The sequence below is a fragment of the Chiroxiphia lanceolata genome, chromosome 3, assembly GCF_009829145.1.
Source record: "Chiroxiphia lanceolata isolate bChiLan1 chromosome 3, bChiLan1.pri, whole genome shotgun sequence".
Taxonomy (NCBI): Eukaryota; Metazoa; Chordata; class Aves; order Passeriformes; family Pipridae; genus Chiroxiphia; species Chiroxiphia lanceolata.
In genome coordinates this window covers 115,134,406-115,156,780 of record NC_045639.1, presented here as the reverse complement: position 1 = coordinate 115,156,780, position 22,375 = coordinate 115,134,406, and the positions used below count along the sequence as shown (strand labels likewise).

At 41.9% G+C, this 22,375-nt stretch overlaps 1 protein-coding gene across 3 annotated transcripts in view; it reads right to left on the bottom strand.

Annotated features, from left to right (window-relative positions):
• Nucleotides 1–22,375, bottom strand: part of KIF13B (kinesin family member 13B) — a 128,266-nt gene that overhangs the window by 30,092 nt on the left and 75,799 nt on the right. For all 3 annotated transcript variants that reach the window (XR_004356177.1, XM_032683421.1, XM_032683422.1), the window contains exons 17-33: nt 22,124–22,334; nt 19,127–19,289; nt 17,999–18,145; nt 17,393–17,542; nt 16,614–16,742; nt 15,152–15,322; nt 14,092–14,249; nt 12,991–13,123; nt 11,816–11,950; nt 8,871–8,900; nt 7,767–7,866; nt 7,356–7,482; nt 5,875–5,930; nt 4,723–4,847; nt 3,510–3,686; nt 1,885–1,977; nt 590–742 (exon numbers count right to left, since the gene is read on the bottom strand). Coding sequence is in view for 2 of the 3 variants with exons in the window: in XM_032683421.1 (XP_032539312.1) it covers nt 590–742; nt 1,885–1,977; nt 3,510–3,686; nt 4,723–4,847; nt 5,875–5,930; nt 7,356–7,482; nt 7,767–7,866; nt 8,871–8,900; nt 11,816–11,950; nt 12,991–13,123; nt 14,092–14,249; nt 15,152–15,322; nt 16,614–16,742; nt 17,393–17,542; nt 17,999–18,145; nt 19,127–19,289; nt 22,124–22,334 (2,258 nt within the window). In the remaining variant the exon portion in view is untranslated. The remainder of the gene's footprint in view (nt 1–589; nt 743–1,884; nt 1,978–3,509; nt 3,687–4,722; nt 4,848–5,874; nt 5,931–7,355; nt 7,483–7,766; nt 7,867–8,870; nt 8,901–11,815; nt 11,951–12,990; nt 13,124–14,091; nt 14,250–15,151; nt 15,323–16,613; nt 16,743–17,392; nt 17,543–17,998; nt 18,146–19,126; nt 19,290–22,123; nt 22,335–22,375) is intronic.

Here is a 22,375-nt window from a genome sequence, read left to right as displayed (position 1 = left end):
TAATGCCACACAAGTATTTTTTCTAAACCATAATGCAAAGACTGAAAACCAAACCAAGAATCCCATAATAGTGCATTCAATATAAAAGTCCCAGACCTATCTGTGCTGCAGGGAGTTCAGTGAGGGCATCTCTGCAAAGAGGGCTACATCTGCTTCCTGGGATATTTGCCACAGGCCCACTTTGGGACAGAATGGGTTTGGCTACTACAAGGTAAGATATGAGGAAAAATCACAAGAATTCTACTGGTAATTTCAGAACTGCTCCTAAAGCCTCAGAAAGCAAAAGCTAAAGCCACGCAATTATTTTTTCTGAACAATAATGCAGAGACTGAAAACCAAACCAAGCATTCCATAACAGCATTCAATATAAAGCCCCATCCATCCTGCAGGGGGTTGAGTGAGGGCATCTCTGCAAAGAGGAGCTACATTTGCTTCCTTGGATGTTTGCCACAGGCCCACTTTGGGAGGCTGAGGTGTGCACTGGAGTGGGGTTTTTGGGTTGGTTGTTAGCCACTGTGAGCACTTAGGAGAACACTTGTGCTGCCATAGATGTTCTCAGTGTTTCCTCTGCTCCAGCCCTAAGCCAGACCTGGCGCAGCCGGTCCAGGGTGAGGATGTTCTCCACGGCCAGGACGCTGCGCAGGTACTTCTCAATATAGGCCTCAGAGTCGGCTGAGGCTGCATCTTCCACGTTTGCTGCCATCCTGGCCAGTGCCTCCCTCTCTTCAGCTCCCTGAGCATCCTGGGAAGGTGAAAAGAAATGACAGCTTTTAAAATAAAACAAAAAATCTCCCACATCGGTCCCGAAAAAAATGTGTTTTTAAACCACGCGGCACCGATTTAACATTGCTTGCACTTAAGCTCTGGGGCAGATCAGAATCACAGAATGGTTTGGGTTTGAAGGGACCTTATAGCTCATCCAGTTCCACCCCCTGCCATGGGCAGGGACAACTTCCACTATCCCAGGTCTCTCCAAGCCCTATCCAACCTGGTCTTGAACACTTCCAGGGATGGGGAGTCCATAACGTGTTCCACGGCCTCACCACCCTTACAGCAAAGAATTTCTTCTTAATATCTATCCTAAATTTCTTCCTAATACCGAATCTAAGATTCTGATCTAAAAATAAGCCTTGTGCCACGGAACCTGCACGGCTGCTCCTACCCCTGTCACAGACATCTCAAGCAATGCCTGGTTATTGTTGGAATTTTTTGGGGTATTTTAATCTGAGTCTCACAGCAAGACGTTGCTATTAATTAGCAAAAGGGCTGCATTCAGATATTTCATAATTAAAAAGTGCTCAAGCATTTTGGGGAGTTATCTAAACTGAGAGGAAAACAGAATTTCGAGTGTGTTGCAAAAAAAAAATAGAACGTTGCTCGAGAAACATTTCAACACAGAGTGCAAATTGAAGCAGAACACAAAAGAGTCAGGCAGCAATCAGAGTTTTGGCTCTTCATGTGTTAATGTTTTTCCAAGTGCTCTGATAGAGCATCTCTTTGGAAGGAAAGGATTAGCATCTAACTAGGAACACGCTCAGGAATCAAGAGTTGTATAAAGACATCACGGAGAAAAAAGCCACTTTGTCATGTTTTACAGATTCTTGTGCTCCCTACAGCAGGCACTTCAGCCCCCCAGTTTTACTCCCTCTTTTCCCCTCCTCTCTTTAAAATGTTTCTTCAAGGAGCTGAGCAAATAGATGCTCAGTCAACAAAATACACAGTGGCACTGATAACACGGGGTTGCTGCTAAGTCACAGCGTGTGAAGGAATATGCTTCAACTTTTATAAACCACAGTTGCAGCAGCAAGAGCCAGCACTCTCTGGGGAAAAGCAGAAAGTCAGAGGCTCTTAGCCCAGTTTCAGACACTCTGGTTTATTATTCACCTCTGGAATGTTTGAGACTATCTCAAAAGTGACACCACAGCCAGGAATGGAACTTCGGGGGGACATCCTTCGGAGGAAACTCTGTGCAAAGCCCTGTGGGGAGGCAACCAAAGGAAAATATGGTTTAACAGATTTCAGATGAAATAAACATAGTTTGCAGTGAGAGAAGTCCAAGTTGAAAAGTCTAACCAATAAATATGTAAGAGTCAAAGATTTTAACTTGTAGAAAACGATTTACTTGTTTATATTTTAGATACAGAGAAAATATTCAATTACTTCCCTGCAAGGTGACTGCTTCACCAGCACACAAAGCATCTGCTAGTTTGAGAGGTGGTTTTTTTTTTCCTCTAACAGAGCCCTAGGTGACTTGTCTCGAATATTGACAAGTACAGACATTAAATTCTTGACCAAAGAGATCGTTATGAAGAATGATTTAAGGGGCATGGTCATTGTTTATGCTGACTTGGCGCCTTGCAGGGTTAAGAACTGGCCTGGTGAATTAATGCAGAGATGAGTCATTCAAAGATGCTGCTGAGAACAACACCCGGGAAAGGTTATTGAGGGAGAGTTTCAGAAAAACAGCCAGAAAGCCAAAGATTCTGTGTCAAATGAAGGCAAAACCCAGCATTGACTAAACCTGTAGAAACCAGAATTGATGAAGACTTAACACAATTGGAATTATTGGCACGGTCAATTTATCTGTTCTATACACTCCCCCAGTTCTAGATGACAAAAATTCACTGGTCCCTTGCTGAGAAAAAACTTCTGCCTGGTCAAAACACCAAGAACTGTAGTTCTGTTCCCAGCACTGGGAGCAGTTTGGAGTTGCTTACAGGGTTTCTGGGTGTGACCACACCTCTTCTCTTTGCTCTTGCTTCACATTTTAACTACACATGTGCAACCGGAATAACAATTCAGGCTTTCTGCTTTGTCATTATCACTGCCAGGGGATTCTGAGACAATGCTGAACCAACTCTTCCTCCCCATCTTTCTCAGGATTTATGTATTTTTCAGGACATGATGCTGCAAATGGAATGACAACCTTGCTGCTTTCCATTTATCAAACACCCTGCCCTCACCTACACATTGTTGTAAGAGCACAAACCAACCGGAAAACATAAAAAGACCAAGAGCGATTAACTTTTGATAAACTAGCACAAAGAGATTTCTCCTCCAGCTATTCCTAGTTTATTTCTAAATACCTGGATGCACGAATAGAAATAGTCAGCAATGTGTGAACATGCTGCAGGAGCAGGGAAGCACACATGTTTCTTCTGATGCAGTTTTGACAAAATATGAACTTGTGAGAAATTAACTTTTCCTGCTTCAGTTTTTTGCAAAACATGAACTCCGAGCTCATGAGAAATTAACTCTTCGTACCTTTTCCAGTGATGGGGGATAAAATACTTAGGACTTAGAACAAAGATGACAAAATTTCTCACTCTTAGGTGCCTTTAAAACCAAACTGCATGATCATCCACAATATCAGAGAGACTATGAAAATGACTTGGCAGCTCAGCGTCTCCATGGATGCCATCGACACTGTGCTTCCATTCGGGCAGAGAGGAAGGGAAAGACAGGAAAATCAGAGTCCTGGGAAGTGGGAAGGACTGGAAAAGCTCTACCTGTCTGCCATAGACGTTGACACAGATGCGCTTGCGCAGCACCAGCTGCATCTCTGCAGGGTGGCTGAGCTGGACAGTGGCTCTGACAATCAGATAAACCCTCTCATCTGCTGCCGTTCCCTTGCTGAGCTGGATACAGTCGTGGACTGTGGAATCCCAGGAGGCTTCTGCTTTCACCTGCAAAGGGGAAAAAAAAAATGCATCCTCTAATAAGCATAATTAGGTGTATAATTAACTATAATTAATTAAGCATAATTAGGAAAAATACATAATACATAAATTTTGAGAGTCGGCTTCGCCGTTTCGCTCCCTATGAAGAAAAAATCCCCTGCACTTTAGAAGAGGCCATTTAAAAATCAAGATTAGTTCGCCAAGTGAAGACGTTGGGATTAAAAATGCCAACTTGCTCAAACTCTGGAACATTTCCTCTTGAAAAAAGAGCTTTGAATACCCACGATCATCGCAAATAAATTATAAAATATGCAGAACTGCAGGACCATTTGGCCTAATTTATTAAGATAAACCAGAGAGCAACAGAGATTGCAGTGAAAATCTTCCATCCCACCACAAAAATTCTCCTGTCTGTATTTGAGAAGTAACTTTGCTGAAACATTTCTAGCAATACAGCAAAAGCTGGATTTTTTTCTTTCTGAATGTTAAAATATATATACTACTGAAGATTTAAGTGGTTTATTTTCAAGCCATAAGAAAAATAGCCTAGTAGCCATCTTTCCAGGCTTTAAAAACAAACCAGAACAAAAAAACCTACCAAAACCATCAGGAATAAAGCTCCTGTAAAAATATAAGAAAAAATAAGTTTCAGAGAAAGGACCAAAATTTTAAGGAAAAAAGTAAATCAGAGATTCTAAACCTAACAGCAAAAATTCTAAACCCACAATTGTAAAGCTGTAAAACCACAAGTTATGTGGCAAAATGGAGGACAATGAGTGCAACAATGCAGAGGTTCATATGTTAACAGTTAAGGTTGTTTGGTTTTTTCAGCTGGGGCTCCTGTACTCTAATTTGCTCAGGGGTTTTGGTTTGTTAAACGCTATTTTTCAAATCCTGATTATGCTCCTAGTGAGTATTCCCTAAAAACACAAAGTCACTCATATAAGAAACATCTTTGCTGCACTGCTTTCACATGTGAATGTATAAAGAGAACAATTAAAAGACTCCTAAACTAAAGACACTGGTCTGTATCTTCACTTACCTCACTGTCATGATGCTTCACAATCTGCAGCTCAAAGAATTCCTCCTCCTCTTCTGCAACAAGAGTAGCATCCCACCCTCCAGCTTCTGGGTCATCCAGGTTATCCTGGGAGCTGAAGTCATCAGCTACAAACAGAAGGGAATGTGGAAGGTGAGGAGACACAAAGCAATTATCCCCCTTTAAAAACATCCGGTAAGCCACGAATTCACATTTTCATCACCAACTTCCCAGCTTGGCTGTTTCCACTCCACCTATGAAAGAAAAGTTCCTGCATTGTTCCACTTCAAAAAGAGTCTCATTTCTATACAGAAAGTGTGCACAAAGATCTGGGGACACAGACTCAAACATGCCTTTTAAAGTCCTCTATTATGTGAGGACTCTCAGTTGCAAACATCTCCTCCTTGTCTGCACGTATATATAAATATATAGATATATATATACACACACACACACATACACATTAAATATATTGGTCATTTGCCATAAGCTAGGTGGTGTGGGATTTTTAACTAAAGATAAGCTGCTGGTTGAACAAGTGAAAACACAGTACTTTTAGATCATGACCAAACAAAACCTTAAATCTGGGGTTTGAGAAGCTCAACCTGTCCTGGCTCGAGTCCCTCCCCATGAATGAATTATTAACCAGCTCCTCTCTGAAGCCACTGGACCTGTGGATGCACTTTCCAAAGTGGACAAACCATCAATGTCAGGAGACTGTAGCACAGATCTCCTCCCAACAGGCTGAATGCCACCTCCCCACTCTCACCTGACACTTCTCATCCAAATATTAACCCTCTTTTAAACATCCTAACAAGGTTTTGTTTGACTGATTAGGCCCTGTTGGCTCCCTGGACTTGTTTTGGGGTTGCTGGTTTCTTGGTTCCAATTTCCCATGTTTGGTAGAAGTATCTGGCTAATACATTGTTCAAATTGGATCTTGTACTGGGATGTATTGAAACATGGGATTATTAAAACCTTCCTGTGTGTTTTGAAGCATTAAACAATATTTTTCAGTGAAAAATGTGCACTCTGCAGTTAATCTACCTGCCATCCCAGGCATTTCTTAATTTTATTAGTTTGCTGAAATTCCATAACGTCATTGGTTATATAAAGTTTGTTTTGAAGTACTCTGTCATTTTAAGAGCCACTTACCATTCAAATCAAGGAATATAACAGGAATGTGAGTTTCCATACCAGCCACAGGAGTCCTAAAATGCAAGACAGGGACAATGGAGGCATTTAAAGTAAGACATTTACCCAGCACACGTCTGTGATGATACAGACCCACGGGACATTACATTCAGTACAACTGCAATTTGTAGCCAGACCACTGATAACCTTGGCAAACAGCTTTATTTTAATTTACTGTTGCAGAGTCTGAGAGGCTCAAATAAATTGGTGTTTCTTTTATACCAGCTCTCTTAGAATTATGATCTTCTTTGGCCGCTGCTTTCCGAAAAATCTTTTCCCCCGTCTTAAATGCTAATAGCAAAATTAAGTTTATTTACTTTGACACACACATTTATTAAATGCAAACTCCCCTGCATTAGTGATGGAAGGGAAGACAGCAGACAGAGAATCAGAAAAGCCAGTCTCAAAGTTTTCAAACTGACATTGATGTTGCCACTCCACACAATTATTACTCATTCTTACAAAACACATATTTAAGAGCCAAACCCATTATTTAAGGCACCTTTTTATATCATGGAAGAAGGGGTTACAGAGGTGGTGTTTTGTTTATTTTTAGAATGAAAAACTAAGCCACACAGTATTAATAAGGTACTAGAAATGTAACATGGGGCACAAAAGACTTTTGGGCTTTTCACGATAAACGTGATGAATTTATGGTGAACAGGAGCAGGTTGGAGTCTTATGTAATATAGAAGGTGCTTGAATCATACTGAATATTTCATTGTTTTCAACCAACACTTTGATGTGAAGGTTGATTTGTTTCCAACAAGAATTTGCTATTTTTAGGTTTTAGCAGCACTGGCTTTAACAAACTCCAGCTTAAAACTCCACGACACTCAATTCCATCAATAAATACTGTTAAAGGTTTGCTCAGGAAAGATATTCAGGAAGTTGAAAGCAACTGAAGACAAGAGGTTTGAGGTGAAATAAACCCGAACAACTTATCTGCAGTTGTTCTTCACAGCTGATACAGCTCAGCAGTTACAGTCAAGTGTTCTCTACTATTTTTAAAGTTTAGAAAATTACATGGAACACTTGCTGACTAAACAGAGTTTGTTCTCAAACCAGCAGCACAACAAAATGCTCCTGGAGATGCAGTTTTATTAGGAGGGAGCAGCCTTTTAAGTGAATGAACTAGGTAATTAACATATTAGCTAATTTTTTAAAATGGTAAGTGCAGTGGTAATAAATATTGATTCCTTTTTTTCCAGAAGGTTATAATTACACCCTGATCAATAGCAGTATCCTTTACCAAACAGCATTTCTGCATTTCAGATACATAACCCAATAAAATAATTTAAGCAAGAAGCCTAATTTTAACAGCTTTGCTCATACAGTGTACAGGGGCCAGACTGAGGAAAGCAAAAAACTGGCCACAGTCCAAGGCAGGAATGCTCAGTGCATCATCTTTACATTCCTCCCATGGCAATGCGTGCTCATACCACTCTGCTGGAGCTCCAGGGATCCCACTGCCAGCAGAAGGGACCATCACAGCATTCCTTTCCTCTGTCAGGGTCAACCTCATCTCCAAGAGCTGAGCCTCCCGATCTGCATCGTCTTCTGTTTTATCTGGAGAAGCAGGATGTCAACAGAGAGCAGCTGTTAGTGCCTCTATCACGTGCTGATGATTTTATACCACCCAGAACAGAATAAACCCCACTCTGCTCGGAATCCAGCACACAAAGGAACACATAACAACCAGTTTTATACAGGTTTCTCTAACTTTAGTTTCACCGAAGGCAAATTACTGAGTTCAGAGATTTAACTTGTTTTCTAAATTTTACACTCTATCAGGATAAAAAGTTGTATGCACATGTCTATCACATTATTACCCTGAACAGCATTTTCCTTACCAGGCTTCCCAACAAGTTTCTGCAGCTGCTGATCCAGATACTCCTGACGCTTCGTTAAGGCACAGAGCCATTTCCGACGGAGCCTCTCCAAGTCCCTGTCCTGCAAAGGGGGAAAGGAATCATCTTAAATACTGACCCAGGAAAGCCAAGGTTTCCTATCTGTGGCTTACACATTCCCCTAACCCTTATGCTCATCCTGCACTCAAAAAGAGGATCAGAAAGATAGAGCAGACCCCCCATTAATCCTTCTGCTCTTCCCTGTTTTCCTTTGCATGGAAACACAAGAGAAGCTGAGGTTGGAAGGGATCTCTGGAGATTGTCTAGTCCAACCCTCCTGTGCCCAAAGCAGGGTCAACCACAGCAGCTTGCTCAGGGGCTATGTCCAGTTGGGATTTGAAAATCCCCAAGGTTGGAAACTCTATAACCTCTCCTGGCAACATGTACTAGTGTTTGACCACCACCATGGTAAAATCAAAAAATAAATACCAGAAGTTTCCAATGTGGAGATTCCTTGCCTCCTGTCCTTTCCCTGGATTCCACAGAAAAGAGCCTGGTTCTGCCTTCTTTACCCCTTCCCACTTACACAGACAAGATTCGATCTGAGCCTTGTCTTCTCCTCGAGGTTAAACAACCCCAGTTCTCTTAGTCTTTCTTCACAATTCCCAACACTTTAACTTTCCACATCTTGCCAGCCCAAGACACCTCTTTCTCTGTTTTTCTGTGCTACTCAGATGAAAAAAATTTCATTTTATACAGTTCTTTGCCCCCAAACTACTCCCAAACTCACTAACCACTACCTTGTGGCAAAGCTTGAAACCTCAGTCTTTAACCATGACACACCACTCCCACTGATTCCTCCTATTAGGAATCCATCCCTGCCCCAGCAGTTCCCCCCAAAGCCCACAAATCAAAAAACAATTGGATTTTAGACTGGAAATACACATTATGGCATCTCTCTCATCCACTATAGGCTTTGGAGCATAACAATCTAACCAGTTCCCAAGTTTTTAGTCTCTTCTGCATATCAAGAAAATGCTGATCCTCCTCTAACATGTTTTAATCTGAAAATGCCTGCAATCATAAGACAGAATTTCAAATTTTTACCTGATAACTGTCCATTTCATCCTCTTCTTCCTAGGCCAAAACATACAAAACCATGTCATTAATTTTTTTTTTTTGATAGCAGGAAACTACACTGAATGCAAAAGGTGTAACAATTTTAAGCAATTTTAGCAGTCTTACATAAAAGTGTGAGCTTAGCAATGGTATGATCACAGAATTAAAACACACTGACATTTGCTGCTATCAGCTCATCTAAACCCAAACTAGAACAATCCAATGATTACAATGGAGAAATTCAGAGTAATAAAATTATTAGAAGTCTTAATAATTGAAAGCAAGTGAAATATTTAAATTGCACCAAGAAAATAGAAGAATTGTAGTGAAACAGCTTGAAACCTGTTGATCCTGGACAGGCAGGAAAAATGTGAATGTTACAGTAAGTGCTGAAAAATCACAGTCTGGTGTAGAATCAGAGAATCATGGAATCTTTAAGGTTGGAAAAGATCTTAAAGACCAAGTCCAACCATCAAACAGCACCATCACCATGTTCACCAATAAACCATGTCCTAAAGTGTCACAGTTGCAACTTTTCGAACATTTCCAGAGATAGGGACTCCAACAATGCCCTGGGCAGCTTTGCCAGGGTTGGACAACCCTTTCCATGAAGGAATTGTTCCCAATATCCAACCCGAATCTCCCCTGACACAGCTTGAGGCTGCTTCCCCTTGTCCTGTCCCTTGTTCCCTGGGAGCAGAGCCTGATCCCCCCCCCGGCTCCCCTCTCCTGTCAGGGAATTGTGGAAAGGCAAAAGGTCCTCCCTGAGCCTCCTTTTCTCCAGGCTGAGCCCCCCCAGCTCCCTCAGCTGCTCCTGCTGCTCCAGCCCCTTCCCCAGCTCCGTTCCCTTCCCTGGACACTCTCCAGCCCCTCAGTGTCTTTCTTGTCTGAGGGGCCCAAAACTGCTCCCAGGATTCAAGGTGTGCCCAAAGGATTTGAGGCAAGTTTGCTGCAGCATTTAAAGGAGAAGAACTGCAAACATCTTTGTGAATTATCAGGGAATTGGAATGACAGCCACAGCAGAAGTCACAATGTAGACCTTCAACATTTTATTTCCCTTATTTTCTGATGCCAGACACCACCTTTAATCCTCGACCTTCACCACAAGCAGAGCCACTTGCACTGAGCACAACTGCCCCTCCTCACAGTGAATGGAAAAGGAATGAGGGCTCCAATCCTCACGGAGTTATCACTTATCTATTTAAGTAATAACAAGCCCCTGGAGTCTACTTTTGTATCTTAATAATGAAAGCAAAAACTTCGCTAAGCTAAAATTAAAAAGCCATATAGAAGAGGCATTTCCTCTGTTCAAGGTCTTTAGAAACTCTTTCACATTCCATAGATACTGATTTACTTGAGATAAGAGAAATGCTAATAAGGGGACTAAGAATCCAGATGCTCAGGTCTGAAGGCCATTGTGAGCAGCAGGGCTAATGAAACCTGGCTTTCAGTAGCCCTTTCCCATGGGGGTTATCAGTGTCAGGCACAACTCACTAGTCTCTCTCTCTCTCTCAAGTGGAGCTTAAGTCTTTCTTTTTGAAAGAATGTACTATTTTGAGGATTGGCAGCTCTGTGGGATAAGGCTGAAACTGGTCAATGGATCAGGAATTCACAAGGTGAGGCACAGGGGATGCTCACCTGGGACCTGTCCTTACAAACCAGGCTTAAAGGGGCACTTGTACATTGTGGGTCTGTGAGGGCTTTCAAGGAAAATTTGGAAGAATCAATCATTCTGTCTCAGGAGGGAAACATGCTCCATTCAGGAGTTTCCTTACTTTATAGGAAGGAAATGTGGGTATGAGGGACTGCTGTGATGCAAAGGCTGCAGGCAGAGTCACTAGGAGAAGAATAATGGGGAACAACAGCAATAATTTGCCCAGGATGCTGCTGGAAAGGGAGATTTCTGCAAAAGTAGGAAAAATTCCCCTTTTTGCACCCTGACACATAAGGGGAGGGGAATGCTCAGGTTAAGAGACAACAAAAACCCCAAGTACCAATCTGAAAGGAAAAGCCATAATAATTCAGCAAAAAAAAGGGGAGCAGAGGTGGACTGAAACATGTCTGTTTACACTCTGTCAGAAGTGTAAACATTTTGGGACATCTGGTTTTCCATAAACTGCTTGACATTTAGTTGGCCTTGTCTCAAGCAGGACAGTTAATCAAACAAGCCCAAAGACCTGCTCGTTCTGTTGCACCAGATTTTGGCTTGTTAACTCTGAAAAGTGACGGAATTTTAATTTATCTGTTGGGGAAAAAATATCAAACTGCACCAAAAAATGGATGGGAGCACTGCCAAGAGGACAATCCCTAAAAAGAGATCCATATATTTGCTGTTTAACATGAGATGCAGTTGTGTGTAAGGTTGTCAAACAACCAGCCAACACATACTGTGGGCCACAACTGGCTCATGTAATTCTAACATTTGTAACTGGACACTATTTGAATATATATTCAACTGATTTATTTTAATTTGAATACTTACTTAAAATTGCTGCCATGTCTAATATTTTAAGTAAAAGCTACAGGACAAACTCCAAATGAATTTTAGGAACATTGGCATTTTCTTTTCTTCTTTGAGTGGTGTGTTAAGGCTGTGGTGTTTAAGGATAGGGAAAAAAATCCAACCAAAACCAGAAAAGACACAGAAAGTGGTCTTAAAAATATTCTTTTTGCCAGGGAAAATGTTTGATTAAGAGGAAGATCTTCCACAACACTTTCTGAAGGACACAGGTTTAAACCCACCATCAAAGCAGTTCTGATAATTCATCTTGACCTTGATTTATACATTCAAGTAGGTTCAAAAAATATTCCCCCAAACCAACTCAAAACTTGAAACATATGGAGTTGACTCAAACTGCAGCAAACAGAACATCAGTTTATGGCTTTACATGTCTCAGAAATAGCCAGAACTGACATGAAATATTCACTCTTACCTGATAATTTTGTGACTTGACATGTTTTATTTGAACACAGCCAATGCCAACAGACAATATTGATTCCTCCATCAGTGGCAAGGTCCCAGATTCCTGCACAGATCTCACTTCAACCTGAATCCGTCGAGATTGTCCCTGCCCAAAAGAACAGGTTGAAATGCTTGGAAAAAAAGGCTTATAAAGTGCTGAAAGCTTAATTCCAGAGAGACCTCTACTGGCAGCCACTGGCAAGCAACATTACATTTTTATTTTGGGAAGAACCAAGTGGTGAGTTTGGGAATCCCAATGACCCAGTGTTCAAGAGATCCCCCTTCTGTTGCAAGGATTTATGTTTACAGGATTTATGTATTTACAGAAAAAAAAGCAATGGTTCAGCATTCAGCTGAACTCCCCAGTTTACTTTTCTGGAGGGTTTTCAAACACACACTTAAAGGAATTTATTTTTAATACTTCTGAAGGTGGAAAATAGGATCTCTTCTCCAACTACAAAAGAGGAGTGTAAATAATTTGGTGAGCTACTGGAATTTCAGTGAACTTTTCCTGACTCTGGTCTCCCTGACCGAAAATTCTGACCCACTGATGCTATCAGTGTAGCAAAGCAACTGCTCTGCAGTAAAACCACAAACAACAACAAAAAAGAAATAATAATAATAATAATAAAAAAGAAAATAAAAATCTAAGGAGTTGGCAAGGTCAGAGGTGCAGCCTGTATCTAACTTTTACTAATTCCCTGTGTTCTCTGGGCAATGGCTTATCATCTAAAAATGTTAACTATTCAGTTAAGCATTAACAATTTAATGCATGTAGAACCCAAAGAACAAAGGAGTGCTTGGCTGGAAGGATCAAATAAAGGGGAACTCTGGACCTCTTTAAAAAATAATTAAGTTCAGTGGAGATTGATGTCCTTTCTACCAGGTGCTATCACAGAACAGGGCAAAAAGACTCCAGGGAAGCCTTTGATCACCTTTACAGCGGAATTTTTCACACTGGCAGAGGGACTCCACTTTCTTGCACCTCATATGTGTTTTTACTTTCTTGCACCTCATATGTGTTTTACCCAATCTCATATTTTGTACCTGAGCTTGGACATGACCCCTTTCACCACACAAAATAAAAAGTTTCTTTGCTTTTTCTGTTCTTTTTCCACAGCTGAAATCCTGCCCGTGCCACCTTACCTGCCTGAGCTGGAAGATGCCTCCTGTGCTGACATCCTTGGCAGGAGTCACCTCCACTGGGCAATATTCCCCATTCTCATTCAGCTCCAGAATTTGAACCCAGAGTTCTACTTTGCGGGTCACTTCACTCCACCTGCAGAACACGTCAAATAGTGTTTCTTTTGGGTTCTCTTTCCCCAAATTAAAAAGGAAGAAAAACCCCAAAGCATTAGCTCAGGCTGCAGACTGAGCAGCAAAGGACCACTGCAATAGATGCACCATTTATATGTAGGATTACCCATAAACTTTACTGATAGATATTTTAGTCAAACATCAGAATTAAGCCTTTTCTTGATTCCAACACAAACCCCAATCCCACATTTAAGCTCTGGTCTCAACTCCAGCCACAGAAGCCCAGTGTTGTCAGGGCAATCAGATTTACACAGAAGACAGAAGAATGAAATATGACATTGTCTCACAAGCTTTCAAGATTCAAAGCACCTTCCTGAACTTCATCATATCACTGCCTTCTCTCCAATTCTTCCAAGAGCTTAAAGAAGAAATGGCCACTTCTGTAGAACTTCAACATTTGAAAGGACAGAGGTACTCATTGCTCAGCTACCAAACATAACTCACTATTTTATGGCACGTTTTCCCATCTTTTCTTTGCCATATATTCCTGACTTTTCTTTTAAACTTCCCCATATACAGCTTAATACTCAACATGCTCAACACAAGCTGGAAGTAAAAAGAGAAATAACTGCCAATAAATTAAGATGCAGAGCTGCCTTCTAATTGGAGAGGCAAAACAACTCACTTTTAAGAAAATGCTACTATAAGTTTATTTTTGGGACAACAAATGGCTGCCAGCAAACAAGCAATCCCCTCTTTCAGGCTGAATTACCATATTGTTTGCATATTTATTTCAATTGAGATAATAAGCAATACAACTATTCCAAAGGAAGCATTACAGGGATGGCATTTCACAGCCAAGAATTAATGGATTCACAGGGGTCTTCAGTTCAATATTTGATTACTTCCCCCAAACCTGTTTCAAAACCGGGCACCTCAGACAGTGATTTTTCCACGGTTCCAACCCAAGGATCCATTTTCCATATTTACCTGTCACGAAGGCTGCGTGTTTTGGCCTGAATTATTCCCAAATCCCACAGGGCTGGATTTTTGCGGTCACCACTCTGCTTGTGCCCGTAAACCTCAATGGCCAAAGCACCATCATAGAGATGCTCCATGAAGTCTTCAGAAATATTGACAGAAACTTCCTGTGAGGGACAAATGGGGTTGATGACTGTGACTACACGACCTAAGGCTGTGAGATTGACTGCCTTGATTTTAATATAAGCATTTAACAAAGTCACCCTGGTCTCCAAGACACAATTTAGAGGAAAGGAAGAGCTGCCACCTCGGTTTGTAAAATCAGGAGGCAAAGCAAAGGTATGTGATTTGCTAAAGATTAAAGTCTATAAAGACCTGAAAAATGACCATAGGCTTTTCCAAGCCTTGATCCAATGGTTCAAAAATAACGAAATTATATGTTCTGATGTTCAGAATCTGAGAATCTAAACTCATCAGAAGGTGTTATATCTATTTCATGAATGATAAGTGGAATAAATTGCTCAGTGCAATGAGGAATGATAGAACATGATGAGAACTGGGGTGATTTGGCTGGGATTCATCCAACCTGACTTTAGATGTCTCTATTAAAGATGCCTCCACTCAGCTGCTCCAAAGGCAATGGGAAGAAACAGTCTGTTCTAACAATCCAACTTCAACATCTACATCAGGATAACAGGGATCATGACCCAGGACTGGGACATTTCTCTCCATTACATCAGTGTAGAGTGATCAGCTCAGTTATAGACATCAAAGGGACTCACACTGAATTTTTACTGTGGGTAAACTTTAATCTAAGTCTCTCTGCTGAACAGATGTTTTCCTTTATTAATTCATTTCACCTCTGATTTTTGTACAGGTGAACAGCGTAGAAGAATCAAACTTAAATGGACTCTGAAGATGTTTAAGCCCTTATTAAAAATGGTATTAGTAGGGTACCAACCTCTTGAAATATTACAATGTGAGCAAAGAGGCAACTAAAACTGTTACAGAAGCATAAACATGCTTTGCCTGCCTTAGATTTTCATTATAAACCAGAAAATTTAATTACATTGCAGTGATCAAAGACCACCATGCACCGTGGCTCCTTGCTGATGGAAGATTGGGAAGGATCCACCTCAGGTGCAACACTGACAGGCTCCAGTTGATCCCAGAACGTGTATTTGCAGAACACAAAGTTGGAGAGGTGCTGTGGCAAACCTGTAGCTTGAAGTATTTTAATCTAGAAAAGAGATGAGAAACACGGGAAAAGCATTTATTCATTAGGCCTGGAATGAAAAATATCTTCTGGCAGAACAAAGTTAGCCTGTTCTACTGCAAAGGATAACAAAAAAATAAAAGCAGCAAGGCAAACAATTTTAGAAAATAGAATTTCTGCATTGATACTCATTGGAGACAATATTTGAGTGCAGCAGTTGAACACTGTCACTAGATGTCACCAGGCACTCATTCATACTTCTTGGGAGCAGAAACTAAGGGGATGAATTTTACAAACACACCAAAACATTTCGTTAGTTTTTAATGGTGAAATATATACCAAAAACATTGTAATTGAAGAGGAATACATTAAAAATCTCATACTTCCACCACAATTGGCTCCTTTATTTTCCAAAAATCCTTGTTATAAAATACTGCTTGTCCTTATTCTGTGATGCAGGAAACAACACAAAACCAACCCCAACAATGCAAAAGTAGCCTATCCCCTCTTTTTCAAAATCAAAGCCAAATAGAAACAAAAGGTTTTGAATACTCATTCTGATCTAAACAAAGCCATCAAATTAACCATGTATTTAACAAACCTCTATTCTCCATTTGTCAAATTAAGATCAAATTAGTTAGACTTCAACAGTAAGGCAGCACTCAGGATCCTCAGGGGAATGTGTCCTGCCACAATGCCCCATCCTGCTTGTAAGGACATGGAGCTCTATGGAACAGGACAAAAAAATGGGGAAAAAAAGTACAATTTCTCCCAAATTGTTCATATTGTCCAGAAGTCAGCCAGGTTGGGGACCACACCCTCTAATTCCTTTGGCCTCTTGCTTTTTTAACCTGTAGCTTGGTCTACCTTGTGTTTTACTACAGCACAGAACTGCTAGTAAATAGTTCCTACTAATTTTCTTTTTATTATTAACAGTAATAAACACGCTACATATATTTCACAGAATATTTAATATAGACAGAAAGAAATATTGAGAGAATGATTCACAAAACAATGGGAGTTTATTACATTCTGCGACTCCTTTTCAATTAACTATTATGGCACCAATCCTAACACACAGATCTTCCAAGGCTTCCAAGACAGCAATAAACTTCCTGGGGTGAGACTTTGGCATTTAAACACAGTTAAATGAAAGGACCAAACCCCACCTAATTATCTTGTATTATTTCAGCCTCTCCAGAAACAAAAGGAGGTTACAAAGAGACATCCAACAGCCAGAAGCCAAGAAGTTCTTTAAGACTTGGGATGGAAAGAGAGAAGGTTGCTCAGAGGTTGGGATACACCTGGAACTCACCCTGCAGACAAGTTTTCTCTCCTGAACATCGTTTTCACTGGAACAGTCAGGACTGTCCTCACCTCCCACCAGCCTGTCGTCGATCTCTCCACTCACTCGAACAACTTCAACGTGGAGACGACCTGATACCTGGTAAGAAAGGAGTAAAAATTACTTGTGTGCCAGAAAACAGTAACAAGTTCATCCCCTTCTACAACTACTGCTGTTTCTAGTCTGTAAGCAGTCAATATTTTATCCTTTTTTTATTGCTCTTGTTATCGGCATTTGTTGCACCACACGAAGAACCTGCTTTGGAGCAAGAATCAAAGAGCCTTTGTTGTAAAAACCATAAAGAAATCAGCAACTGGAGTGACTTTGGGAACAATCTCACCTTCAAACCAGTCTCTAGAGAGTCTGCAAAGTGCACACATGAGGCAGAGCACAGAGGATGTTGCCTGGGATGCTCTGCTGCCTCTGAAGTTGTTCTCACAGTATATATTTAAAAACCTACTCTTGATGCCAGTCAGTGAAACCAGCGGAGCTACAGTTCATACTTGTTCTACTATTTATTTTGGGCTATTTCACTCAAAAAGATGCTCACAAAGCCTTCTCCTTTCCCAGTCACTGTGCTGGGATTCAGAGCAACAGTCAGGTATTATTATGAGACTTGCATAATTCCACATTGTTAGCAAAGAGCTTGTGCACACGAAACTGGAAAGTATCTACCATATACTGGTAATAAGACCCACAGGCTGTAATTAAACAGTTGAGTAAGGACAGATTATAGGAGAATGACAAACCTCTCCCTTCTGATTGATGATTGGAACTGCATATTGTAGCTTCACATCATAGAACAGGCACTCAAGGAAAACGTTGGCTACTCCAATAAGGCTGTGGTTTTCCTGCTCATCGTAGAACGGGTCAGCTCTCCTGAAGTAAGATCTCATCACCTGCAAGCAAGTTCACATAAAGCAAGGAAACCAAACTTCTCATGAAACACTTTCCTAAGTCTTGCACAACCAGCCTGGTGAAAGAAAAAGGGACTCAAGCAAGAGGACAGATTAGGTCACAGGAAGAATGGAAAAGAATTTTACTTTGGATTAGGCCCATCCTCAGCAAGTTCCCCTTAACTTTGTCAGATTCCTGAACGTTAACTGCTGTTGTATTACTTACTGCTTCTTATTATATGCTTTGTTCTGCCACCAAACTATGCATGCAAACAGGCATCAGAGTGACAAGATAAGTGTTAATGAAATGCTGGAGATCCCTTCTGTATTAGGAAAAGCAAAACTTCAGGAAAACTTAGCTCTTTACATATTCACTCCTCACCTCCACCCAACCCCCCTCTTGAAAATTTAACTGGATGTAATTCCATCAGAACAATGACTGGAGTAATTTCTACTTACTGGGTTGTCTTCCTCACAGTCTTTCCACTCCTGGTAAAGATCCCTCATATCCACCAACCGATTCTCCAGCTTTTCCAGTGACCAAATCTGTTTGCCTTTTCCTTTCCTTCTCACCTGGATAGCAGGCTCACTGAGAATTGCACCTCTCTGGGAAGCAATTAAAGAGATATCAGTGAGGCATTTGTGTCACAACAAGGAAAAAATAGTTTAAAACTAACACAAAGTTGAGAATATCTTTGGGAAAAGTCTGTTCTTTTTTTGTTCTGGCTTGAGCAATCAAATCCAAGCATGACAGACTCTGAGTTCAGCTGTCACAGTGTATTTGTGTTCAGTTTAACTGGGAATCTAATCACAGCTACAGGCACTAGTTTCCCTGGATTTTCACCTTGCATAAGTGTTAGAAATAGGAACATTTAAGCATTTCACAAATATCCTCAAATTACAGCAGGCATGGAGTTCCAGCTAAAGTTACTACTGCCTGCAACTTTCAATTAGTGCAGACACTTAACCCCCTTCATCATCCTGTTTCTGGATGTGTCTTCTCCAGAGGACTGTGAGAAAAACTTCTAAAACAACTGACAAAAATTATAAACCTGGAATAAAATCCATGTACTGTACTAACAATGGCCTGAGTATCACCCAAATACTGAGTCGAAGGACAGAAATAACACCAGCTTAGGTAGCCAGCCTGAGACAGGGAAGTCTGGGTTCAGCTCCCTCCTTCCAAAATTTCTAAGATGCCTGGGAACAAATAATCCGAATCCTCTCTGCTCCAGGTGCTCCCTACACAAAGAGGGTGGCAGCATTTTCACAGTTCACTGGGAGGATGCAAATGATGGTAAATACTTCAAATAGATGGTACCCAACCTGCACAGATTTTGTCACTCTGCAACAGAAGCGTGAACTTCAACACCAGTGGAAAGGTCTTGCACCAAAACATGTATAATTTATAGCACATTATAGGATTTTCATGGTATAAAATAAGGATGTAGCATGGTCTAACAGAGCCATATTTAATGCACGTGACTGGAAAAATATCTTGACCATGGAAGTAAAAATAAAAGAAATATGAACACTGAGAGGCAAATTTACTAAAACAACAATTTAATCCCATCAGGGTGACCTTACCTTACTGTTGGCATTAAGGCTTGAAGCTGGGATCTGGAGGGTCACTTTGTACTCTGTCCTCTTGTCCAGCTCCTCTCCGATAAAATTGGCTTCTCTCACGTACAAATTGGCTTTAACAATCTGCTCTCGCAGCTTCCTCAGGCTGTGGGTCAACATTTCTTCTCTGAAAGAAGGGGAGTGGGAGGGGGAGACAGGAAAAATCATGATATTTAAGTACTGCAACTGGGTGCAAAACAAAGGGATGAGGGGCCAACTGGGAGCTTATGGGTCAGGATTAAAGGGAGGGAAGGGACAGGTGACATTACAGTGGGGGGAATTCAACCACCCCAGTATCTGTTGGAGGGAAAACACAACAGAACATAAGCAATCCAGGAAGTTCCTGGAATGTCTTGGTGATAATTTCTTTCTCCAAGTGACAGAGAAGCCAAGGAGGAGAAGTGCCATGCTGGACCTTGTTCTCATCAGCAAGGAGAGGCTGGTGTGGAATGTGAAGCTCAAGGGCAGCCTGGGCTGCAGTGACCATGAAATAGGGGAGTTCCAGATCCTCAGGGCAGCAGGGAGGGCACACAGCAAGCTCATGACCCTGGGCTTTAGGAGAGCAAACTTTTGTCCTCTTTAGGAATCTGCTTGGTAGAGTCACATGGGATAATGCCCTGGAGGGAAGAGGGGCCCAAGGAGGCTGGTTGATATTCAAGGATTGTCTCAGGAGTGATGAATCCCTATGAAGAGGCAGTCAGGCAAAAATGTCAGGAGGGCTGTGTGGATGAACAAGGAGCTTCTGGACCAACTCAAACATAAAATGAATTCTACAGAGGGTGAAAGCAAGGACAAGTAGCCTGGGAGGAATACAGAGAACCTGTCCAAGCAGACAGGAATCAGGCTAGGAAAGCTGAAGTCCTGACAGAATTAAACCTGGCCAGGGATGTCAAGGACAAGAAAAGCTCCTGTATAGAGGAAGACTAAGGAAAATGTGGGCCCTCTTGGAAAGAAACAGGAGACCTGGTTACCCAGGACATGGAGAAGGCTCAGGTACTCAACAACTTTTCTGTCTTGGTCTTCACCATCAAGTGTTCCATCCAAGTTATAGAAGGTGAAAGTAGGGATTGGGAGAATGATGAACCACCCACTGCAGGAGAAGATCAGGTTTGAGACCATCTAAGGAACGTAAAGGAGCACAAATCCATGGGATCTGATGAAATCCACCTGTGGGTCCTGAGGGAACTGATGGATTTAGCGGCTCAGACACCGTCCATCATATCTGAGAAGCTGTAGCAGTCTGGTGAAGTTCCCACTGACTGGAAAAGCGGAAACATAATTCCCAATTTTAAAAAGGGAAATAAGGAAGACCCAGAGAACTGCAGGCTGGCCAGTCCCACCTCCATGCCCAGCAAGATCATGGAGCAGATCCTCCTGGAAGCTGTGCTAAGGCACATGGAAGATAAGGAGGTGACTGGTGACAGCCAGTGTGTCTTCACTAAGGGCAAATCATGCCTTAAAAATTTGGTGGCACTGTACAATGGAATACTGAGGTGAGGGATGAGAGAAGAGCAACTGATGTCATCCACCTGAACTTGTGCAAACTATTTGACGCTGTCCTGTAAAACATCCTGGTGTCCAGCTCTGGGATCCTCAACATCAGAAGGACATGGAGCTGCTGGAGCAAATCCATAGGAGGCCACAGAGATGCCACAAAGGCTGGAGCCCCTCTGCTCTGGAGACAGGCTGGGAGAGCTGAGGGTGTCCACTAGGAGAAGACAAGGCTCCAGGGAGACCTGAGAGTCCCTTCCAGTGCCTAAAGGGATCCCAAGAGAGCTGGAAAGGGACTTTGGACAAGGGCCTGGAGGGACAGGACAAGGGGGAATGGCTTCCCACTGAAATAGGATAGGGTTAGATGGGATAATAGGAAGAAATCCTTCCCTGTGAGGGCACTGAGGCCCTGGCACAGGTTGCCCACAGAAGCTGAATTTAGCAGTATGAAAATTAGGATACTGCTGGCTTTGGAGACTTCTCCATGCATCTGCCAAACAGTCAGCTATTGTGTGGCTCATTCCAGAGCTTTCCCACCACAGCTGTGGATGTTCCATCTTACAGAGAAAGGTTTATTCAGACATGACCCACTTCCTCACTGGCCTTCCTGGCAAGTGTAAGAGAGAGAGTCAACTGTGCAGCATAGGAATCTGGAACCACAAAATATTCCAGCCATGCACCTCGCTAGACTGTCTCAAATATTTTCTACTTCAAAAGTCGCTTTTCTAGCCCTATATATTAGATTTGTATTTTCTCATGACAATGCCTTTTTCATACTCATTGATTTAGGGTTTAAGTTTCATCTTCCTCCCACTGCTGCTCTTTTTGACAGCAATAATGGAGAACATCATGGAGGGGCTGAAGTAAAGAACCTCAGGAGGAGGCAGAGAGGACAGTGACCCCTCTGTGGTTATTATACTGGTTTTGCAATGCTCTGGTTTAAAATTCTTTGTGTCATACCCTCACTCCCTTTTCTTTCTGTACTCCTGTGGTTGTCAGGTCTGTCAGATCCAAGTCAAGAGGAAAAACAACCTCCCAGCAGCTGAATCATGATCCACAGAAGAACAAACTCATACAGGAGTCTCAAAATTTCTTCCAATCACCTCATCTTTAGTCAAATTTGTTGCTGAACAGGATAGAGTTTATCCTTAAGAACAAAGCAGGAACTCATTCTTTCTCAGCTTTTCCACTATTATAAATCTGATTATTCTGGAGGTGTTGGATGGGGCTTGGAGTTGCTTTAGTGGAAGGTGTCCCTGCTCATGGCAGGGCATTGAAACGAGATGAGCTTTAAGGTGCCCTCCAACCCAAACTGTTCAGTCATTCTACAATTCTTAGACTAATATTTCGGTCGTGTCCTCCCCAAGATCCCCAAAGCAGAGCTTTGCAACACAATGAAAACCTTCCAAAATTCAGAAGCGCTGGAGAACTTTGCCTGAACGCTGCTGCTGGTGAGATGTGCTGACCCACCTCTCCTCAGCCCACTGCCTCAGGCGCTGCTGGGCGCTGGGAGAGTGGAAGGAGAACCGGTCCATGCTGCGGAAATGCTGCTTCTCCGGCGACAGCCGCCTCCGCAGCTGCTCCAGCTCGTGCTCGTACATCAGCCTCTGCCTCTCCAGGGCAGATCTCTTCTCCTCCTCGTGCTGCTGCTCCAGGCTCTGCAGGATCGACTGCATGGGATCTGAGCAGATGTGGGAGATAAAGAAGGTGGCACAGTGAAAT